Source organism: Spinacia oleracea, chromosome 5, assembly GCF_020520425.1.
Source record: "Spinacia oleracea cultivar Varoflay chromosome 5, BTI_SOV_V1, whole genome shotgun sequence".
NCBI lineage: Eukaryota > Viridiplantae > Streptophyta > Magnoliopsida > Caryophyllales > Amaranthaceae > Spinacia > Spinacia oleracea.
Window position 1 is genome coordinate 17,380,055 of NC_079491.1, and position 16,822 is coordinate 17,396,876.

Sequence of the window (16,822 nt, forward strand, 5' to 3'; positions counted from 1 at the left end):
CTTGAGGGACCTAACTGCTCCTTTTGGCAAAGTTTAGAGACATGCAGATCTATTTACTCTAACTAGGTAGGCATCTTAAATCACCGGCCTTCTTCTGGAAGTCACATGTTCAATCCAATCACCCCCAAATACATGACAAGTATATGTGAAAAGCCATCTTAAGTCACAAACTCTGCACAAGTCATTAACAGGGCATAGAGGAGCATATTTTTATTGACAGTAACTATGAAGGTATGCCTTCAAATGTTGATTTGCTACAGTTAAATTTGGTATTAACATGCTTTAAAGCCTCTTCTTCTTTAGGTTACAAAGATTGACTAGATAAATGTGTTCCAGCTACAAGTAATGCCATCACTTCGGAGCCACAGTAAATAACATGCAGATAAACTCGTAGTAAATGTCAAGATAAGAGAGCATATGCAAAACATTGAACATGCCAACAATCTCCAGCATGTCTGCCACAAACATGAATGAGAATCCCGTCTTCTGAGAACTGGTATAGTATGACTGTATGATATCTGATTAAGTGATGAATAATGCTTAGCAGGACTTAGCAGATAAATTTGGGATGCTAGAGGATTCAGTCCCAACACTTGAGTGGTAACCCAATTGCATCTCGTGTAGCTTCAATATCATATCACAAATGACTCTAAAGCTCCAACAATTCCAAGCCCTGTTCAATGACAAAACCAGACGAGTTTTAGCCAAAGTCCAATGCCACATCACAATCAACACAACTATGAAAGGGTATCAAAATTGTGTAGTGCATAGAAACACAACATTATAGGACACCATAACTCAAAATCAGAGACAGCTTGGTTATAAGTGGATGGTGGATTATACTTTAGGGCCATAAACGTTATCTTTTGTTGGAGTTTTGGTATTTTCATGACAGAATATGTGTAATACGAAGTTTTAAAGTTATCAACAACTAGATCTTGGATTACGATTAGTCCACTTGCGAAAGATGCTTTAAGGAAAAAAAAGATCAGATTCTTTGTGCCCGTCTGAGCAATAATGAGATGCTACTATAATGGTTTTGACAAAGTGGTATCATAAAGTCTTGATAAATACGCCAGCACAGATCAAAACATATGGTCATAGGACAAATGTAGTAAGTATAGGCCACGAGAATAGGTAGAAAGTTCTTTAAAATGCAGCAGAGGTGAACCATCAAGCTAACACTCAGAAACATAAAGCACTTTACACACAAGTCCACGAGAGCGGAAACTACTTAGTTTATATAGAGAGTCAATTTAGTCCAAGCCCAAAGTTGACAACACACAAAGAGTGTATTTTCAACTCCGTAAAACCAAACAGCGTGAAATTCGTCACATCATACAATTGCAAAGCACTGAAATTTACACCATACACCTTATGTACTGCAATAGTAGTTCGGTCTTCAGAACTCATAAATATATAATGATAACATGCCAATACAATTTGAGTTAACAGTATAGATGTGGAACTCACTTGAGGAATCATAAGTTGGCAAGCTGACAAACTTTGGACAGGAGGTTTTTGAATTATCCATTCTAGAGCGAGTTGCACAATCTCGCGGCTGAATATCAACAAAACCTTGTAGTTAGAACTGCACGAAAGGGGTAAATACAGAGAGATGCAGACCAATAATTTTACATGGCAGGAAATGTCTGAGGCAAACTAATTATAGTACAGCTAACAGTGTCAATTTCAGAAAGAGTTCCATAAAGGAATTGTTGGAAGCTTTAAATCAGTCAGTTGAGAAAAATTTTACTGCCAATCTTCTAAGAGCTTCGAAGAATTAAGGTTCAGATCCACCAACACTTAATTTGGATGGAAATCGTAGAGGGAAAGGGAGAGGACGGAAACAAAGGGTAATAAAGTGGAAGGAAAATGAATAATTTATTTCCCTTCACCCATGTCATATCCAAACAAGAGAAAATAAATCCCTCACTTTCCCTTCTCTCCTTTTCCCTCCAAATTCACCTATCTAAACACACTTCAAGGGTCTCACACTCTCACTACAATATGTCAGTAGTTTGCTTTCCTTCTTTGCAGTATGGAAGATATAAATAAATCCTGGAATCTAAATTTAAGGATAAATGTGCAAGAACACAACTTTTCACATGAAGTAGTTTGACATCAGACAACTGGAGGATTAAAATCAGTAACATAAAAATCAGAACAAACCTTGAAATCCTTATAGAAACACAAATTAAGTTCCTTCACAGCATCACCCGAGCAAACTACCGTAGGTGATATGTGGAAAGCATTTTCAATAGCAGAAATTATGCCGCCAAGAGGATATTTTTCAGAGTTTGATGGCACATATCCAGCATCGCTCAGAGCTTCCTGGAATTGAGCATCAAATTCCACCAGTGATTAAATTAATAAACCAGGAAAACTGGAATTAACAGAAGAAAAAAAAAAGACTATTAATAGGATAAAGAATCTTCAAATAGATTTTCAGTGCAGCATAAGGAAATAAAAGGAGCAAATCTCTCAGTCTACAAATATATCTTCCAAAGCACTCACTGTGATATTGTACTTGAAGTAGACGGTAAGTCCAGTCCGGAAATAATTATACTCGTCTTTTACCACTGGAGAAGAACAGGTCCCATGCTTTTCTGAGAGACGTACCACATAACATTAAGGGGTTAAGGCAAGCAACAAATTAAAGTTTTAAGATAACAAGCTAAAAGCTTTACTTGCACATGCATTGGATATATTTTCTGTTTCAAAAATATATCAGTTAGTTAATGAAGCAACAATTTGTCACAGACTCACAGATTTATCTACCATACTTGACCTGTTGACCATAACCAAGCACCTCACTAGTGAGGCTTGCATATAGAGTAAAGGGAGTTATATCAAGATAAAGCTTATGCCTACCATTGCAAAGAGGTAGTTTCCTTTAGAACCTTGACTGGAAAGGCATTGACTTGCCTACTTTCTAATGATAAAAAGAAGTAAAAGACCGATTGATTTAATATGTAGTTAATTTGTTGAAGTCCAAAGATTGATTTGGCAAGATTCTTATATTTAATCCAGTACTAAACAACAATTACAGCTCAGAACCAAGACTAAGCCCATAACAGAATTTAGTCGACTATCTCTATCAGGAGTCAGGACCCTTGCTTGATGAGGCAATTGCACCAAAGTCAGAAATTTAAGGGGCAAGCACCAAATAGTCGTCATGTTCAACAGTTTTGATGATTGCATTACTTTTAATGCACAAGAAAAATGGATCACTAACGTGTACACTTTGGAATACTCTTCACAAGTCAAAGTAAATTAACTCTCTGTTCAACATGACTCCAAGTCTCCAACATGGTAATTAGCAAGATGAAATAGTCATCCTGAAATTCTGGAGTCTTGAATGTGAAATGTGGCTACAGAAGAATAAATGAGAGCTAAAATTAGAGAAAAACTAAAGATACTTACCCCACTGATACGTAGATCATGGGAGCCAGGCACAAGGAAACAAAAGAGGAGCACTGTCAGAAACATATTAGGGAAACAAATATAATCAAGTTCATACTGGGTAAGTGGTAACCACTGTACCTCATGTCCCCAAAATGATCCTTTATGTCCATGACAAGATGATGGTGAGCCACAGCTTAGAGATGGCCAATACTCATCTAGGTCTTTGCGCAATGTTGAGATCTATAAACCAGTAAAGAGAGGAAAGAGTCACGAGAAAAATATATATGTTTGTACTTTACACATGCCATACTCAACCCAGCAGAAGATATTGATAATAACACACTATATGAATATCGCATACCAGGCTGATGCACTCAAAAAAAGGGAGCAATCCAAACTGTACATGCATGCTGATGCATCATCTAAAAAATTTGAAGTTAACTACAGCAATACCATGGTTGCATGAACTATGCATACTTCTCCACACATGGCTAAAATATGGAACTTATAACAGCTACAGTTTTCTGAAGAATGTTTTCCTAGCATATGGTAATAGATGCATATTCCTAAATACTTCGTATATAAGAATGATTATAGATTGTGATACTTCTGGAGTCTGGACACACTATAGTTGAAAAGGAAGAGAGTCACAGCACCCCATGAAACCTGGGACTAGTTACATTTCATAACTACATTATCATGAAACGATCAGAAAGGTCTACCAAACACAAGGAACAAGCAAGTTATCAAGACATCGTTGATTGTGATGATCATATTTGAAGATGACATACCTCCTTCTCGTCAAAATTGGACTTGGTGCAACAAGAAGGCCAAGTTCCATCATTGTAGTCAGGCCAAAGACCATCTGCATGAAGGACACATAGTGATTTTAGCATATTTCAGTTTTAGCCACGAAAATACATACAGATTATAAAAGCTTTTGTGGTACACTAGTATGCTTACGGATTGTGAAGTGTTGAGGAGCACCAGAACTGGTAGAAAAGAAAGACAGATACAAACTGTCAGCTTCTGCTAATCAAGTTAACAAATGGGAAAACAATTAAATACTCTTAAAACCAAATTCCTCAATTTAACTTAATACTCTCACAAGTTCTCAAAATCTATCACTCAAGGTCATAACCATTGTATGAAACGAGAAATGATTTCAGTTCCATGGGAGCTACTCCGTACTAAGTACTGTACTTGTTATCTACTCCGGTACTCCTAGATCTTTCGGGTTTGGTTGTCACGTTTCTAGCTCAAACCAAACAAGTACAATGATAACTATGTTGGATTTTTAAGATTGATGGGAGAGGAGAAAGAAAACAACAAAAAAATATGGTGAATCTATTGCTTCATTCCAATTGAATAACATAAACATAAGATGCCTATAGACACAACAACAACAACAACAACAACAACAACAACAACAACAAGGGAAGCACAATCCCATTACTAACTTATGGCCAAAATGCACAAATCAACTAACCCACTAACAAGTTAACAATATAAATAAACTAATCATGTCCTTATATTAAGAACCACTAATATCGTAATATTTTTACTATCAATGCAAATTTTTTACTATGAAAATATGTAAATAAGGTAATTCATATAAAGAAAGAAACAAATTAGAATATTAAGATTTTCCTACCTTTATTCTAAACATGTATAATAGGATATATAAGTTAAATATTTTAGATTCCAATTTAAATCATGACACATAAGCATGCCATGTTATCATTGTGACACGGCTTAAAGGTCGCATGTTGCGACCTTTATCATTTTCGAACAACAAATTATTCCCAAAAGGTTGGAGACAGTAAATCAAAAGATTAATTTATAGTGTCTAAAGGATTCCCCTCCCCCCTTACAAAGCTCTCAATCACTTCCCCGCACATCAATTATGATCCAAAATCACTAATTAGAGGTCTTAATACAAGCTAGCTCAAACAAGGATACAACATGATTAGGTATAAAACAGTTTAATCATCATAAATAAATTAATTACGGCCGTTTTTTTCGGCAAAATCATTATAATGAATATGATTAGAAAAATATTAGGGAAGAATTGAATTACTTTCGGCAACAGCCGTTTTTCTGGCAGCACTTGTGAGTAGTCCGGCAGTAGGTGCCCGGCCATTGAAGAGCTAACTGGAAGTAATCGAACTCTCTCTGATTGCTGCTAAGGAGGAGGCTGCTATCGACGTCGGCCGTAGAAGCAACAGCAACGGTAAAGGTGATGAGGAGAAGAGCGAAAATGGAGATTGATAGAGCCATTGTCATTGATGGTTGACGATGATTGAACGCAATGAAGAAGGCCGGCTATTTATAGATTTCAAGCAAGGTATCTTTAGTTGGTTGAACCGTTGAAGGGAGATTTCAGATTTGAGATAAAACCGGGATATGGATATCCCATGGTTTAAAATTAGATACTCCTTTCATTAATGCGTTTATCAAGTTTCAATTATTGAACTATACCTTCGACTCGAGAGACGGGAGTGCCGTCTAAATGTCTAATTGGTACTTATATAACATAAAAAATAAAGTAACATAAGAAATAAAAAAGAGCGTTTTTTGTCGATAATGCTTGAAGAATCGATATTCCCAAAATATGTCCCATATGAAATTAATTCTCATATTAGGATACAAAAAAATTAGAGTTGCTAACTGAAATTAATTAAACCGCTAACTCAAACAGAGGTTTAACTTCCCCTCAAAAAAAAAACCAGAGGTTTAACTAGGTTTCTTGTTGAAGGATACAAAAAAATTAGAGTTGATTGCTAACGTGGACAGTGATATGGGAATTAATATAACATGGGGCGTATTTTGAGAATTATCTCATCTTCTAACATTATTGACGAAAATTGCTCAATGAAAAAATTAACATAACATATATGTCAAAATTATAACTATAAGTATACTGAAAAGGAAGAAAAAAAAACGCTTTATTTCCATTTCGAAGCTTTCTCTCTCCTCTCCACTTTCTCTCTCTGCTTTCTCACTCCACAAGACCACAACTATCACAAACCACCATTTTTTAAAGTTTGTGAATTTTTTACCTCCTATTTACATTTCTTCAATCTCTCCTCTCCATTTTACATTTCTTCTCGCCATTTTTGTAGATCTACTGAAGTAAAAATGGAAGAAAAACAGCCTGAAAAACATCCAAAAAACAAGAAATTGAAAAATACAATGTGATTAACACTAATATCTGAAAAATTATGTAGCTTCTTCCTAATTTTTGTTCACAATTTTGATTTTTTTGACTTATAAACCCTAATTTTTTGAATTTTTTTAATTGTACATTTGTAGTTCTGAAAAACTTGAAGACGATGAGACAATTGCATCCTGAATTAAGTTCATAATTTCCGTCAATTTATAAGTTGATATGTTTTCATAATTTTGCATGTTATTTTGACATCATATATGTTACTTTATCTTGTACTTATGTTATTTATTGTATATTCGATGATACCTAGGGTTTTTGCAATCATTATTTAAAATCTTGATATTTTGTAATATAGAGAAACTATCGAAGAGGAAAAGAATCTGAATAAGGAGAGTAATGATAATAAAGGGGATGAAAGCTCAAGCATGAAAAACAATGAAGATGGAAAAAGGTAATTGTTCTCCTAAGCCTAAACTAGAGTAATAATAAATTAAAATCCTGTGTTATTTATGTTATTTTGTATGTTACGTCAGTATCATTTTGTGTTATATATTTCTTAACCATGTTAAATTGTTAATACTTAATATGTGATATTCTATATATTACAGTTTATGTTATTTATGTATAAATGTATTTTTAAATGTTTGTGTTATTTCTGTTACAGTTTATGTTATTTTTGTAGAAATTTATGTTATTTAGATTATAATACATGTTAACATATTATTTTACGATTTATGCTTAATTCTAGTAAAATGCTTGTGTTATGTTATTTATGTAGAAGTTTATGTTATTTATATTATAATACACACCAACATGTCATTTTATGATTCATGCTTAATATGTGTAATTCTAATAAAATGTTTGTGTTATTTCTGTTACAGTGGATGTTATTTATGTTGAGATGTATGTTATTTAGTTTTTACTGCATGTTATTTACTAGCTTGTGTTATTTCATATTTTTTGTTACAAGACACATGATATGATCTCTATTCTATAAGGGAAGATCTGAGCGCATTTTAGTAATCACACTTTTGGTGTCCCCTATCTAAAAGACTAAAATACCCCTATTAACTCATGTTAATACTTATTACAAAATATAATAAGAAAAAAATAAGTAAAATCAGTAAATGATGAGCAAATTAATTTACGCGATGCCGTGATTCAAGGGTAATTACGTTTTTTTGTGAGCAAAATGTAATTAGAGTGGGTTTCTACTCCCTGGTTGTTCTTACTTGTAATGGGACTCAAGGGGGTTTATGCCGTGATTCACGGCCAAGGTCAATAAAATTTTGCTCACTATTTACCAAGTTTGCTCACGGCAAAAATATAATTGTTACCATAAGAATAGCTAACTAATTACGTTAAATGTTCTAATTAATTGTGCTAACTTTGACTAATATACAAACAATTATAGTCAAGAGAATATATCTCTATTCTATAAAGGAACAGCTGAGGGACATTTTGGTAATGTCACTTTTCGTGTCCCCCAATTAAAAGTCAAAAATACCCCCCCAGAGTTCTACAGTTTGTTTGCCCTACAGACCTCTATTGACTGAAAGAATTTAACGCCCAAAATGAAGAATATGGGCCCATTACCACAGAATAAAATCCCCTTTAACTCAGTTACCAAAGTTAGTGTTGATTGATGGATTAAATCAGGAAAGGAATGAAAAAAGGGAAAATAAAATATTACAATTATTACAGTTTCTAAATGAAACGAAAACCAAAAACAAGACAATTATTACAGTTTCTAAATGAAACGAAAATTATTACAAGACAAAACAAGAACAATACAGCTAAACAATTTAAATTTTTTTAACTTAATTGCAGAAACCAAAAACATCCAAAAAAACTCCATTGTAAACCAGAAGAGGCGAAAAAATTCCAGAAATCTACTGCCGCATCACTGTTCTGCCTTCTTGAAGTCGCCCACACGTAAGTACACTTTTTCGTATGAATCCTTGCAAAACAAATACAATCAGAAACAGAAATTAAAAACTTTCAAAAAATAAAATCACAAATCTGTGTATGCATACAAATACAGTGTAATATTGTACGCATAACATTATAATTTTTATGTATACAAGGCTATATAAAAAATAAAATCGTAATTAAATTTGTGATTTTATGCATAAAACCAATGTTCTTTTCTAATATTGTTGCATTAATTTATTTTGCAGATTTCAACGTATAAGGTAGGTAATATTCTTGCTTTTTAATGATTTTATATTTCAATTTATGCATTTGGTTAAATAATATCATAATTTTTTAAATTTTAAATTGCAATCACATTAGAATTTAATTGGGGTTTGAAGTTCATAACGAGGTACAACAACCAAAGACATACGGTTAATTCTTAATGTTTAAAATCTGGAAGGAAAACTAAACTCCTCATCTTTCAGATCTTTGCTTTCCCAAGTCAAATCTCAGATTTTTTGCATTTCTTTTGTTAAATTTATAGTACTCTTGCCAGATGGGTTTGCATTTTTTAATTCAATTATGTAAATCAAAAAATCTGAAATAAATTATTGTTTTGCATGTTATAATTTCGGTTTTAAGTTAAATTCCAAGTTGGGTGTTAAGTTCATCAAGGCATACTATAAACAACGGCATAAGGTAGGCCCACCAAACTCTTAACAAAATATTAATATGCATTCTTGCTTTTTAATGATTTTATATTTCAATTTATGCATTTGGTTAAATAATATCATAATTTTTTAAATTTTAAATTGCAATCACATTAGAATTTAATTGGGGTTTGAAGTTCATAACGAGGTACAACAACCAAAGACATACGGTTAATTCTTAATGTTTAAAATCTGGAAGGAAAACTAAACTCCTCATCTTTCAGATCTTTGCTTTCCCAAGTCAAATCTCAGATTTTTTGCATTTCTTTTGTTAAATTTATAGTACTCTTGCCAGATGGGTTTGCATTTTTTAATTCAATTATGTAAATCAAAAAATCTGAAATAAATTATTGTTTTGCAGGTTATAATTTCGGTTTTAAGTTAAATTCCAAGTTGGGTGTTAAGTTCATCAAGGCATACTATAAACAACGGCATAAGGTAGGCCCACCAAACTCTTAACAAAATATTAATATGCATACTTTTTATTGATTTTAAATAATTATTACACATTACTTTTCATGCTTTTTTTTGAATAAGTTGTTAGTTGATTTTAAAATACCCTTCTTAATTATCATGTAAATCGGTTAAACATGTGTTCTATAAAATTAGAAATTGATTATTACATCTAGCTATAACTTATAAATAGTCTTAGGGGAAAAAATTACTTAAGGTATGCATATCCTATGCACTCAAGTATTCGATCACTGTTCCACAATTCACAAATCACAATTCACAAATCCCAATTCACAAATCCCAATTCCACAACTCAGAATATAATCCCAACACTTAACCTCACCAAATTAAAACATCAAAAAACAGATCACTATTCCACAATCAATGTTCAGAAAATTCACAATTCATCAAATATCGCTAAAATGAAATTCAGTTCAAATCTACCAATTTTATCATAATTGTCAAACAAATTCAATTTAGTAATTGCAGTTTTAGTGTCCCATACGGAATAGACAACACCCAATAGTCTCAGAAAAAGCAAAATCAAATGAACAAATAAAACATCAACAAATAATTCACAATTCATCAAATATTTCTAAAACGACATTCAGTTCAAATCTACCAATTTGTAAGTTTATTGTCAATTACAAATATACTGAGTACTCAATTACAATTGCAAATATACTGAGTACTCAATTACAATTGCAAATCAAGCCGGAAATCTCAAATATTCCTCCACTACAAATCACGAGAAGATCGTGATAAAGTAAAATTCTCAAATTTAACAGATACAAACAACTAGACATCGATAATAGTAACAACAAATTAGACAAAACCCCAATAATGGTCAAATTCTCAAAATATCAACTTTAACAGACGAAATCCCAATAATGGTTAAATTCTCAAAACCTAACAAATTCTCAAATTAACAGATAAAAAAATTTGATGAACCCCAATAATGGTTAAATTAACGTTAAATTCAAGAAACATACAAATAATTGACAAACCAAGAATAGTAACAAAAAATCTCACCAAATTAAAACAAACTTAAATTAGGCACGCAATTTAACAGAGCATGTAAAACATAAGCTAGGTAGGGTCATTACCCAACATCGCCCATCGCCTCGCAATCGCCCAACGCCTCGCCATCGCCTCTCCCAGCGCCTCGCCCAGCGCCTCGCCCAGCGCCTCGCCATCGCCTCGCCCAGCCAGCGACCTTACCCTCCACATTGATACGACATGCAAACCAAAAAAAAAAATCAGTTAGTTACTCAACAATTAATCGCTAAATTAAATCCTAAATACCCATTCCAATCAGAAAAAACTTGCGCCTATTTTACAAAATACCCTTAATCTGAGTTGAATTAGTTAAATTAGCGATTTTTGGCCCAACATCTTACATAAAAGCCTTAATCTGAGTTGGGAGAGGAATAGGCGGTGATTTCATTTGCTTCAACTTCTGGATTGATTGATAGTTTCCTTCCAAACACTCTTCATACATAACCATCAATTGCACTGCCACCTATACACAACAAATCAGAAACAAAAGTCTAAATTGGAATAAACCCATTATTTCGGATACAAAATCTTAAGAATTTAAATTCAATTCAACATGGAAATTCAGCATGTAACTTGGAGAAGGTGAGAAACTAAATGAAGCACTAACCTCCTCGACGCTGCCGTCATCCGCAGTTGTATTGAAAGAATCCAAGCCTACGTTCAGCTCTTCTTCTAAATCATCTATGTATATGGGTTTGATAAACGATGAAGGAGAGAAAAGATGAAGGAGAGAAAAGATGGAGATCTGATAAACGATGAGAGAGAAGGGAGGCAACAAATGAAAATAAGTTTGACTTGGGAGAGGAACGGCGGATAACAACAACAACATCAGATAGGGTTTCTGTTGTTAAGTATGGAAAGGATTGGGCTTTGAGAACAAAATGGGCCTCTGTTTTAAACTGTACTAAAACGAAAATTTGTACCTCTATTATGGTGGTTTATAAAATAAACGGAACCAAATACGGAGTATCATCTAAAGTTCGAATACTAATACGAAAATTTAAAAAAAAAACACAAGTTATGTTTGACTTTCCTTTTAGTAAAAAAGCATATAAAAAAAAACATTCAAATACAATATTGAATTTAATTTAAATATAAACTTTCGTTTAAGTAAAACAGAAAAGCGAAAGGAAACAACATAAAATATTTAATTTATTTTAAAATTATACGTTCGTTTTAGCAAAAAAGGAAAAAAATGCATCAAAATGAATATTTTCATTTATCCGTTTATATATTGCAACAAAATTACAATGCAAACAACTTATAGTAACCAAATTAATGTGTAGTTTTAGAGTTTCATAATGGACGAGAATGGAGATCAATGTATGCAAGATCAAAGGTCGATATGGAGGGATAAAAAAAGACAACAGAGAAAATCACTCACTCCAGAACAAAGAGATCGTCAAAATGCAAAAAGACGACTCAGCTATGCATGTGAAAACCAATCAGATGTTATAGTTACTCCTGAAAGCCAACCTCAAACTCCATGTTCGTAAGGGCCTGTGATTGTTACCAATACTCCCAACACTTTGGGAGTTAGAAGGGCTATGGCAGACATCACAAATCGTGCCCACAATGTCACGACTGGATGTGAAAGGCGTGAACGTAAGAAATCTGAACATAATCAATTCATTTTAAGTATGTAAACATGACAACTTACCTAACCAATCAAAAACATGATTTGATAATGCAGTGCAACCTATTGATGAACTTCGTTTACTCGATACTCGGGCAAATCTAGAAAATCGGTTTTTTAGTGTCGGTGAAAGTAGTGCACCCACCGTGACCATCCCAGACCCAACATCAAACTCAAGCGGCATGCCCAATAGATTCTTTTGTGTTGGCGAGAGCAGTACAACCAATGCACGTATAACATACCCTACTTCAGACGATGTGGAATTGCCGCGTTTTGTTGAGGCGGAAAATGAAATACGCATGCCTGGCATATTATTCAATGTCGGTGAAAGTCGTGCAATCGACACCAACAACATATCAAACCCCATTTCTGATGATATAAGGGTCTGGAAAGTAGGGAGAACTGGTTATAGAAATTGTGCAAGAAATTACCAAGAGAGTCAAGGGGTTCCTATATTCAGTTTGCCACCCATGAAAACATGTCCGCATTGCCAAGCACGACTTTTCCATTGTGAATCTCCTGAACTATGTTGCTTAAGTGGGAAGGTCAACTTACCTGATTTTCCATTATCCTCTGATATGCTTGATTTATATTCTGATCAATCGGAATATGGGGCTCATTTTAGGCAAAACATTCGTAAGTACAACCATGTCTTTTCATTCACTTCAATGGGAGTTCATTTAGATGACGAACTAGCAAATGCACGTCATGGCGTTTACACATTCCGTGCACAAGGTTCAATTTACCATCGTATTGGAGGTTTTTTACCTTTGAACGAAGGAGATCGTCCTTGATTTCTTCAACTCTACATTTATGATACTGAGCATGAAAATGAAAATCGTGCAGCAGAGAATTCATCATTACGCCTCGATGTCATCGACAGAATCAAGAATATTTTGAATGCTCACAATCCTTTTGTCCACAATCTCCGTCATCTTGCTCAGCGTAGTGACTTAAGTGATTGCAAATTTGTCATCAAAGAGCAACCTACAAATAAACATCAATACTCGATGCCGACAGCTTCGCAAGTAGCAGCAGTTGTCGTTGGAGGTGATGACATTTCCAACTTGAAGGATAGGGACATCATGGTAGAGTCAGTAACTGGGCAACTAAGTTATATCAAAGACACTGCCGGTTATTATGACCCACTGCAGTATCCTCTATTGTTCCCTTATGGTTCTTACGGCTGGGATTTAAACAGTCGAAGTTCCACTGGTAAGAAGTTGACATGCCGGGAATTCTATGCATACATGTTTCAGGTGCATATTTCTAATAACTCTTTTTTAAGCCTTATCCTAAAAATCATATACTTAGACCTTTATGACCAAAACAAGTATTTTGTGTTATAGATGCGACAACATCTTGATTCTCTAATCTTAAGAGGCGGTCGTCTACTGCAACAATTTGTTGTCGATAACTGTGTCAAAATGCAAGCCAATAACTTGAGGTGGATTGCACTCAACCAAGATAAGATACGTGCTGATTTGTACAAGGGTTTAGAGGATTCTTTACATGCTGGAGAGCATAACACAGGTCCATATTGATTTAAGTTAATCAATTATATTACACTCAATAATTCATACATTGTTTCACATAATTCATATAATGTCTATTTGCAGAAAATGTTGGACGACGGACCATACTACCATCTTCATTTGTTGGAAGTCCAAGAGATATGCACCAGAGGTATCAAGATGCCATGGCATTGGTTCATAAGTTCGGCAAGCCCGATATATTTCTTACAATGACATGAAATCCATCTTGGCCAGAGATACAATCAGAATTGTTGGCCGGACAAGTTCCAAACGATCGTCCAGATCTGCTGACACGAGTTTTTCATGCTAAACTTGAAGAGTTGAAAAAGGATGTTCTCGAAAGGGGCGTCCTCGGAACGGTTGTTGCTTATGTATATGTGATTGAATTCCAAAAGAGGGGTCTTCCACATGTTCATATGTTATTAATTCTTGATCAAAATGACAAGCTAACCACTCCGGATGACTTTGATAAGATTGTGAGAGCAGTGATTCCTGATGAACAACAAGAACCAAAATTGTATAAGGCAGTTCTTAAACACATGATTCATGGCCCATGTGGTGTTCTCAACCACAAATCCCCGTGTATGAAACAAGGAAGTTGTAAGAAAGGATTCCCTAAGGAATTCTCCAATGATACAAAGCAAGGCAATGACTCATATCCTCTTTACCGTCGTCCACAAGATCGTCCAGCAGTACCGTTGCGTGAGAATTCACGAGTTCGTGTAGATAATCGGTGGGTAGTCCCATATAATCCTTTTTTGCTCTTAAAGTACGATTGTCACATCAATATTGAGATATGCAGCAGCATCAAGTGTGTCAAATATCTGTATAAGTACATCCATAAGGGTTCAGATAGAGTTTCAATGGAAGTTCATAACGGAGATGAGATTGCACAATATGTTGATGCACGGTGGATTTGTATTGTGCAATCTCATCTCCGTTATGAACTTCCATTGAAACTCTATCTGAACCCTTATGGATGTACTTATACAGATATTTGACACACTTGATGCTGCTGCATATCTCAATATTGATGTGACAATCGTACTTTAAGAGCAAAAAAGGATTATATGGGACTACCCACCGATTATCTACACGAACTCGTGAATTCTCACGCAACGGTACTGCTGGACGATCTTGTGGACGACGGTAAAGAGGATATGAGTCATTGCCTTGCTTTGTATCATTGGAGAATTCCTTAGGGAATCCTTTCTTACAACTTCCTTGTTTCATACACGGGGATTTGTGGTTGAGAACACCACATGGGCCATGAATCATGTGTTTAAGAACTGCCTTATACAATTTTGGTTCTTGTTGTTCATCAGGAATCACTGCTCTCACAATCTTATCAAAGTCATCCGGAGTGGTTAGCTTGTCATTTTGATCAAGAATTAATAACATATGAACATGTGGAAGACCCCTCTTTTGGAATTCAATCACATATACATAAGCAACAACCGTTCCGAGGACGCCCCTTTCGAGAACATCCTTTTTCAACTCTTCAAGTTTAGCATGAAAAACTCGTGTCAGCAGATCTGGACGATCGTTTGGAACTTGTCCGGCCAACAATTCTGATTGTATCTCTGGCCAAGATGGATTGCATGTCATTGTAAGAAATATATCGGGCTTGCCGAACTTATGAACCAATGCCATGGCATCTTGATACCTCTGGTGCATATCTCTTGGACTTCCAACGAATGAAGATGGTAGTATGGTCCGTCGTCCAACATTTTCTGCAAATAGACATTATATGAATTATGTGAAACAATGTATGAATTATTGAGTGTAATATAATTGATTAACTTAAATCAATATGGACCTGTGTTATGCTCTCCAGCATGTAAAGAATCCTCTAAACCCTTGTACAAATCAGCACGTATCTTATCTTGGTTGAGTGCAATCCACCTCAAGTTATTGGCTTGCATTTTGACACAGTTATCGACAACAAATTGTTGCAGTAGACGACCGCCTCTTAAGATTAGAGAATCAAGATGTTGTCGCATCTATAACACAAAATACTTGTTTTGGTCATAAAGGTCTAAGTATATGATTTTTAGGATAAGGCTTAAAAAAGAGTTATTAGAAATATGCACCTGAAACATGTATGCATAGAATTCCCGGCATGTCAACTTCTTACCAGTGGAACTTCGACTGTTTAAATCCCAGCCGTAAGAACCATAAGGGAACAATAGAGGATACTGCAGTGGGTCATAATAACCGGCAGTGTCTTTGATATAACTTAGTTGCCCAGTTACTGACTCTACCATGATGTCCCTATCCTTCAAGTTGGAAATGTCATCACCTCCAACGACAACTGCTGCTACTTGCGAAGCTGTCGGCATCGAGTATTGATGTTTATTTGTAGGTTGCTCTTTGATGACAAATTTGCAATCACTTAAGTCACTACGCTGAGCAAGATGACGGAGATTGTGGACAAAAGGATTGTGAGCATTCAAAATATTCTTGATTATGTCGATGACATCGAGGCGTAATGATGAATTCTCTGCTGCACGATTTTCATTTTCATGCTCAGTATCATAAATGTAGAGTTGAAGAAATCGAGGACGATCTCCTTCGTTCAAAGGTAAAAAACCTCCAATACGATGGTAAATTGAACCTTATGCACGGAATGTGTAAACGCCTTGACGTGCATTTGCTAGTTCGTCATCTAAATGAACTCCCATTGAAGTGAATGAAAAGACATGGTTGTACTTACGAATGTTTTGCCTAAAATGAGCCCCATATTCCGATTGATCAGAATATAAATCAAGCATATCAGAGGATAATGGAAAATCAGGTAAGTTGACCTTCCCACTTAAGCAACATAGTTCAGGAGATTCACAATGGAAAAGTCGTGCTTGGCAATGCGGACATGTTTTCATGGGTGGCAAACTGAATATAGGAACCCCTTGACTCTCTTGGTAATTTCTTG

The 16,822-nt window shown here is 34.8% G+C and overlaps 2 protein-coding genes across 2 annotated transcripts; one reads left to right on the forward strand and one right to left on the reverse strand.

The window, feature by feature from the left end:
• Window positions 1–184: 184 nt before the first annotated feature.
• LOC110804631 (ribonuclease 2) lies at window positions 185–5,864 on the reverse strand. Its single transcript, XM_022010231.2, has 9 exons — window positions 5,489–5,864; window positions 4,372–4,400; window positions 4,200–4,273; window positions 3,547–3,648; window positions 3,427–3,430; window positions 2,518–2,609; window positions 2,173–2,334; window positions 1,474–1,561; window positions 185–673 (listed from the first exon to the last, which is right to left on the reverse strand). The coding sequence occupies exons 1-9, from the start codon at window positions 5,692–5,694 to the stop codon at window positions 633–635; spliced, it is 798 nt and encodes a 265-aa protein (XP_021865923.1). The 5' UTR covers window positions 5,695–5,864; the 3' UTR covers window positions 185–632.
• A 6,402-nt stretch (window positions 5,865–12,266) lies between these two features.
• LOC130461335 (uncharacterized) lies at window positions 12,267–14,891 on the forward strand. The gene is made up of 6 exons (XM_056829396.1): window positions 12,267–12,324; window positions 12,413–13,114; window positions 13,202–13,614; window positions 13,705–13,888; window positions 13,975–14,076; window positions 14,125–14,891. The coding sequence occupies exons 1-6, from the start codon at window positions 12,267–12,269 to the stop codon at window positions 14,889–14,891; spliced, it is 2,226 nt and encodes a 741-aa protein (XP_056685374.1).
• Window positions 14,892–16,822: the final 1,931 nt, after the last annotated feature.

Coding starts and splice junctions, on each gene's coding strand:
- LOC110804631 (XM_022010231.2), bottom strand. CDS start 5,694: ATGACAATGGCTCTATCAATCTCCATTTTCGCTCTTCTCCTCATCACC. Junction 4,401..5,488: donor AAAAACGGCTGTTGCCGAAA/GTAATTCAATTC, acceptor CTTTTCTACCAG/TTCTGGTGCTCCTCAACACT. Junction 1,562..2,172: donor GTTTCTATAAGGATTTCAAG/GTTTGTTCTGAT, acceptor GTTGATATTCAG/CCGCGAGATTGTGCAACTCG.
- LOC130461335 (XM_056829396.1), top strand. CDS start 12,267: ATGGCAGACATCACAAATCGTGCCCACAATGTCACGACTGGATGTGAA. Junction 13,115..13,201: donor AATTTACCATCGTATTGGAG/GTTTTTTACCTT, acceptor AAAATCGTGCAG/CAGAGAATTCATCATTACGC. Junction 13,889..13,974: donor TGCTGGAGAGCATAACACAG/GTCCATATTGAT, acceptor GTCTATTTGCAG/AAAATGTTGGACGACGGACC.